General features: G+C 40.1%; 1 protein-coding gene across 1 annotated transcript in view; it reads left to right on the top strand.

Annotated features, from left to right (window-relative positions):
* Nucleotides 1–220: 220 nt before the first annotated feature.
* F5 (coagulation factor V) overlaps nt 221–6000 on the top strand; it is a 75869-nt gene continuing 70089 nt past the window's right edge. Inside the window, exons 1-2 of the mRNA XM_008525550.2 lie at nt 221–638; nt 5190–5281. Coding sequence (XP_008523772.2) covers nt 481–638; nt 5190–5281 — 250 coding nt within the window. The 5' untranslated portion in view covers nt 221–480. The remainder of the gene's footprint in view (nt 639–5189; nt 5282–6000) is intronic.

Below are 6000 nucleotides of genomic sequence, written 5' to 3'. Positions count from 1 at the left end.
CCCACTGCACTGGGAATTGCAGAGGGTCTAGCAAGTGTGAACTTCGCTGCAGGCAGGTTTTACGGTGGGTGGTGAGCAGCTACCGGCGTTCCAAGGGCAGAAATGCAGGAAAACACGCCCTTGGCTCCTGAATCCCTGGGCATTGTCCCACCTGCTAGAGCCTCTGATCTCTGCCCTTTCTTCACCTGTAATAAAACAGTCACTTCTCTGGCTGCTCTCCCTAATACCTCTGGTCACTTGGGGCAGTGACCTAGCCAACCCCTGCCTGGAAAGGCCCCAGGAGGTGGGGACAGCCCGAGGCTGCTGCTGCCACTGCAGCGACTGGGGGAGCCGAAGGGAAGGAGGACACTGCCACCCGCAGCCTCCGGGGCTCACTGCAGCAGGGACAGCAGACTCGCCGGCGGCGCGGGCACAACGTGTGGCTGAGGCGGCTGCCCGGGTCCTGGGGTGGCGGCGGCGGGCAGGAGCAGGAACGGAACCATGTTCCCAGGCTGCGCGCGCCTCTGGGTCCTGGTGGTTCTGGGCACCAGCTGTGCAGGCTGGGGGAGCCCAGGGGCCGAAGCAGCGCGGCTAAGGCAGTTCTACGTGGCTGCTCAGGGCATCAGCTGGAACTACCACCCAGAGCCCACAGGCCGGAGGTGAGGCAGGTGTGGCGTCCGGGTGGGCTTCTCTAGGGAGGATAATCTGTTTCCTTTAGGGAGTGTTCCCTTTGCAATTCCATGGTGTTTTTGTTTTTTACTTAAGGTAAGTAAACATAATTAATAGGAGAGTATAATGACTGAAATAAACTTGGTGGATGATAATTTTACCTCCAATAATACAGATTATCATTCTGAGGATATAGACCATATTCAGTTTGATTGGCTAGATGAGGCTTTCAACAGTTTGTTGTTAATACAGTTTTGTTAGCATGATTGATTGTCGGTTTAAAAATTGATTAGTTCAAAAGCACTAGGCACTAACCCCCTTATTAGCCCTTCCTGCAAACTCCTGTTTTGGATTTTTCCAGTATTTTTGTGGAACTTCTAGTTACGTATTATTTATTTCATTCTCTACATAGTTTCATCTTCTAAAACTAAAAATATCCCCTTATACTTTATTATAAGCAGATTGTTTAATAACAATTGCCGTAATTTTGTTGTTTTCATATAAATGACTTTAAAACATCATCAGTCCAAAAAAATGCAACATTTTTGTTCTTTCACCTTTTTCCTGCTCCATGTGACTCTTCATTTTTCTCCCATTCTGAATCATTCCCGGGGCTATGGTCTACTCTGTCTATTTTGGTAGGGTCACTATTAAAAGGCATATGCAACTAAGAAGAGGTTTAAATAATAAAACTTTATCTTTGAGTTGCAAACTATTTTTCCTAATTGAAAGGTTGAAAAATAAGACTTCCCAGAAATTAAACAAATCATAGAATCTACTCAGTATTTCCAGTTAGTTATAATTTTATTTGTTTTAATGGTAAACTTCTTAGTGTGACTCAATTTTATTTAATTTTTTACTTAACATCACAGTTTAAATGATTGTGAAAGATGTGTTCCTCTTTTACAATTACAAAACCAAAGTGGTCAGCCAAGAAATAATATAATATTTTAAGAGTCTTTTGGTCTTGTAATCATAAGAAATCCCTCTTTTTAAAAAAAATCATTTTAAATATTGCATTTCAAGGTGATCATTTGGTCACACTCATACCCTTAGAGAACTGCCATTAACTAAAAGCTCAAAGAAAACAGCAGTCTTTCCAATATTAATCTTTCCTACTCAAGGGTAGAACACTAACTTGGTTGCTGTTTTTCCTGTGGCATGTTTTGCTTGTGTTGGGAGTTTGTTTTTCCTTCTGTAGTTAATGCTGAAAATAATAAGCAGAATACTGGAGGTAGAACCACGTGGGGCAAAAGCCTGATTCCCATGGTGAGTCCATAGGGAGCCACGATTGGTCATCCCATCCTCTCATTCTGGCTGAGTTTCCAGGATTCTGGGAAGACTCATTCCTCTGGTATCAATTATTGAGTCAAAAGTGTAAAATGATAATCCAGACCAACTGTCAATATTTTTGAACCTCAAATCATATCATTTCTCTCTAGTCCTTTCATATGAAAAGCCTAACGTGTATCTGGCTGTTTAAACTAAGAACTTGTTCTAAATTGAACCACACCTAGAGCTAAATGACACTCACTTTAAGGAAATCAACATTACAAGTCCATCCTTGGCCAAAGTGTACTTTAGCACAAAGAAGAGATCTTTCCACTTATTTCATCAATATTAGCAGGACATACCTTTTAGAGGTAAAATATATCTATTGTTCTTGCTCCAGGTCTGAGGTGAATGCTTTTGAAAATTTCCCTAAGGAAACTTAATCACTTATATGTATGTAGTAACAGATATCGAAAAAAGTGCATATATATTTTCCCACCAGGGTTCTAGTTTTATGTGATTTTTATTATGAATAAGTCATCTTTAAACAGTCCTCATAAATGGAAAATTCATCACGTATATTGTTTGAATTCATGGTATCTTTAACTTTCTCTTCTGACAGCTTGTTGCCCAATAACCAATCAATTGTTCAATTCAAAATAGAGATGCTCAGTATGTGCAAACAGTATACACTAGCGAAAGATGTCAGGTAACACACCTCTCTTGAAATTATTCCACATAACAGATTGACTTTTCTTAGTAAATATTTTATACCATCATCCATATTCCGTCTATATTTAAAAATCTGGGGTGAACCGTTAGATTGGTAAAAACATCCAAAACCAAGAGCGACAAATGTTGGAGAGGTTGTGGAGAAAAAGGAACCCTCATACACTGTTGGTGGGAAGGCAAACTGGTACAGCCACTATGGAAAACAGTATGGAGATTTCTCAAAAAGTTAAAAATAGAAATACCCTATGACCCAGCCATCCCATTACTGGGTATCTATCCTAAGAACCTGAAATCAGAAATCCCAAGAGTCCCTTGCACCCCTATGTTCATCGCAGCATTATTTACAATAGCCAAGACGTGGAACCAACCTACATGCCCAGAAACTGATGATTGGATAAAGAAGATATGGTATATATACACAATGGAATACTACTCAGCCATAAAAAAGACAAAATTGGCCCATTCGCAGCAACGTGGATGGACCTCGAGGGTATTATGTTAAGCGAAATAAGCCAGTCAGAGAAAGACGAACTCTATATGACTCCACTCATAGGTGGAAGTTAGTATATTGACAAGGAGATCTGATCGGTGGTTACCAGGGAAAAGGGGGGGTGGGGGGAGGGCACAAAGGGGGAAGTGGTGTACCCACAACATGACTAACAAAAATGTACAACTGAAATCTCACAAGGTTGTAATCTATCATAACATTAATAAAAAAAAAAATCTGGGGTGAAGAAAGGGGGTTACTTTTCAATTATACTGAAAAAAATAAATAAAAATGGACTTTCACATTAGGGACAAAAACTAGCATATAGGATTCTTGGCCTCTAACAACTCTAAGTCATTTAATTCCTTTTCAACTTCCATGTTTTATCCTCCTACTTTCCCCACACCCTAAGCACCAGTTCCCCTACCAAGTGGTTGTGTACTTTCTACTTGAATGCTTCCAGTGACTGAGAACTCAATACCTTCAATAGCTAGCCATTCCAAAAATTACTTCCTCCTGTCTCATTTAATTCTGCCCATAAATAGTAACACAGTTCTTGTGGCCCACATTTTAAAAATTACGAGGGTTACTACAGTGACAGATTTTTCCACTTTCTGGGAAAACCTGATGGCTCAAACCCAACTCTTACTACAGTTATAAAATATTACTAGCTAACAGGCATTGAATGTTTACAGTGTGCCAGCTCTAAGCCCCTTCAGGTTTCAACATTTAGTACTCGTTACAATTCTCTGAGGGAGATTCAGCTGTCATTCCCGTCTCACAATTGAGAAAACTGAGGCACAAATGGGTTAAGTAAACTTTTCAGAGCTACTGTGTATAGTTAATAAGGGGCAGACACAGGATTCAGACTCAGACCCTCGGAATCCACACCCAGTTCTCTCTGCCACCGTGCAATACGGAAATCACAGCAAATGTGGCTCGACTGCCACTCCGTTATGCCCTGATTGTGGTTGGGCCACTCTCTCTGGATTAGGACACATAACAAAGCCAATCCGGTCAACTGGTTTAGAATCTGTAAGAAATTTTCTCCAGTTCTCTTCTCTTTACCTCTATCTTTGAGCGTAAGATGAAGATAGGAACGATGTGCCCATCTTTAGAGACAGAAGAAAAAGGCAGGAAATTATCCCAGTATTTATTCTCCCTGCCTCCCTCCCTCTGAATTCTTTACTATGAAAACAGTAGTTTCACCTTCATGAGTCTTGGCTCTGACATTGCTCCTCAGACAAGTTACTTAAACTTTCCGAGACACAGTTTTTCAGTTGTTCGTTTGTTTCCAATACGAATCCCAGGGCTTTTTACTCTATTAGCCATCCCTAATTTTTCAACTAGAAATAGGGTCCACCAAATCAACAGTTCTTTACAATGTTCCCCAGTAGCGTAAAACTGTATTTCTTTGATGAGTTGAAAAACAGCTCACATATTTATTCATAAAGGACTTGGTCATATCTTTATCATTTAAAATCTAAGCCTAAAATTTGGGATCACACTACGATCTTGGGTTCTTTTTTATGAAATTGATTCTGAGTCATAGGATTAAGGCAGCCAAAATTTGTGAAAGAATGGTTATCACAATAGAATATTCTCCTTTTTTGTGAGGAAGATTGGCCCTGAGCTAACACCTGTTGCCAATCTTCCTCTTTTTGCTTGAGGAAGATTGTCATCGAGCTAACACCTGTGCCAATCTTCCTCTATTTTATGTGCAATGCTGCCACAGTGTGGCTTAATGAGCGGTGCTAGGTCTGTGCCCAGGATCCAAACCCATGAACCCGAGGCCACCAAAGCAGAGTGTGCGAACTTAACCGCTACAGCACGGGGCCGACCCCACAATAGAATATTCTTGAAGAGACCAATAGTTATTTTATTAACTTCACCTAATGTCTATATTTATAAAACCTACAGTTTCTGAAATGCAATTAAAAATACTGTTATTCCTACTACAACTCTGAGCACATGAGAGAGCTATCCTTGTTTTGCAATGTGAGAAGTGGACGTCACATATGTCTAATTAGTTTTGGTGTTTTATTTCCAGTTTGAATCCTTTTGCAACTTCCTTTAAGAAAATTGTCTATAGAGAGTATGAAGCATATTTTAAGAAAGAAAAGCCACGATCTAGAACTTCAGGTAAGCCTAAAATATGTTTATTAATTTTAAAGATAACTGTCTATAAATATTTGACATTCATATGTATCTAAAATATCCATTTAGTGATATTTTATAGAAATGCATGTTTTTGTTGTTTTTAACCAGTACAGGCTAAATAATTTGTAAGGCCCCTTTTTCATATTATTGAGCGTTTCAAAACAGTGGCACCAAAGCATTAAGCCAAGTAGGGGACACTGCTGAGCACTGGGCCCTGTGCAATTGCCCCGGTCACGTACCCATGATGCCAGCTGTTTTTAACCTTGATCAAAGAGCTCAAAAAAACTTTTAAGTGTTTGAATTTTTATTCATTCATCTAACAAACTATGATTGAGCACCTGCTATGGGCTGGGCATTGAACTAGGCACTGTGGATGCCACGGTGGACAAGACAGGCTCATACCCCATCTCCCTGAAGCTTATGGTCTAGTTTAATGAGTGCAGATGAGCCTTAGCACATGATCTTCTGCTTCCGACTGCCTCCCTAGACTCATTCAAAGGAACTATATATGGCTGATTCTTTTGCTTCTATCTTTCCTATCTCTTCTCCTGTTTTATTTAGTGTGATGTACACAATAGCCATCATTTTTAAAGAAAATCTCTTTTCTTCCTCATCTCTTCTTTAGTCCAGGAAAGTAGGTTGGATGGACTTCTGAGATCTTAAATGCCAGACCGTATTTCACAAGAAGGATAGAGGCCATT

Source organism: Equus przewalskii, chromosome 23 (assembly GCF_037783145.1).
Source record: "Equus przewalskii isolate Varuska chromosome 23, EquPr2, whole genome shotgun sequence".
NCBI lineage: Eukaryota > Metazoa > Chordata > Mammalia > Perissodactyla > Equidae > Equus > Equus przewalskii.
Note: the sequence above shows the minus strand (reverse complement) of the source record. Positions and strands in the feature narration are given on the sequence as shown.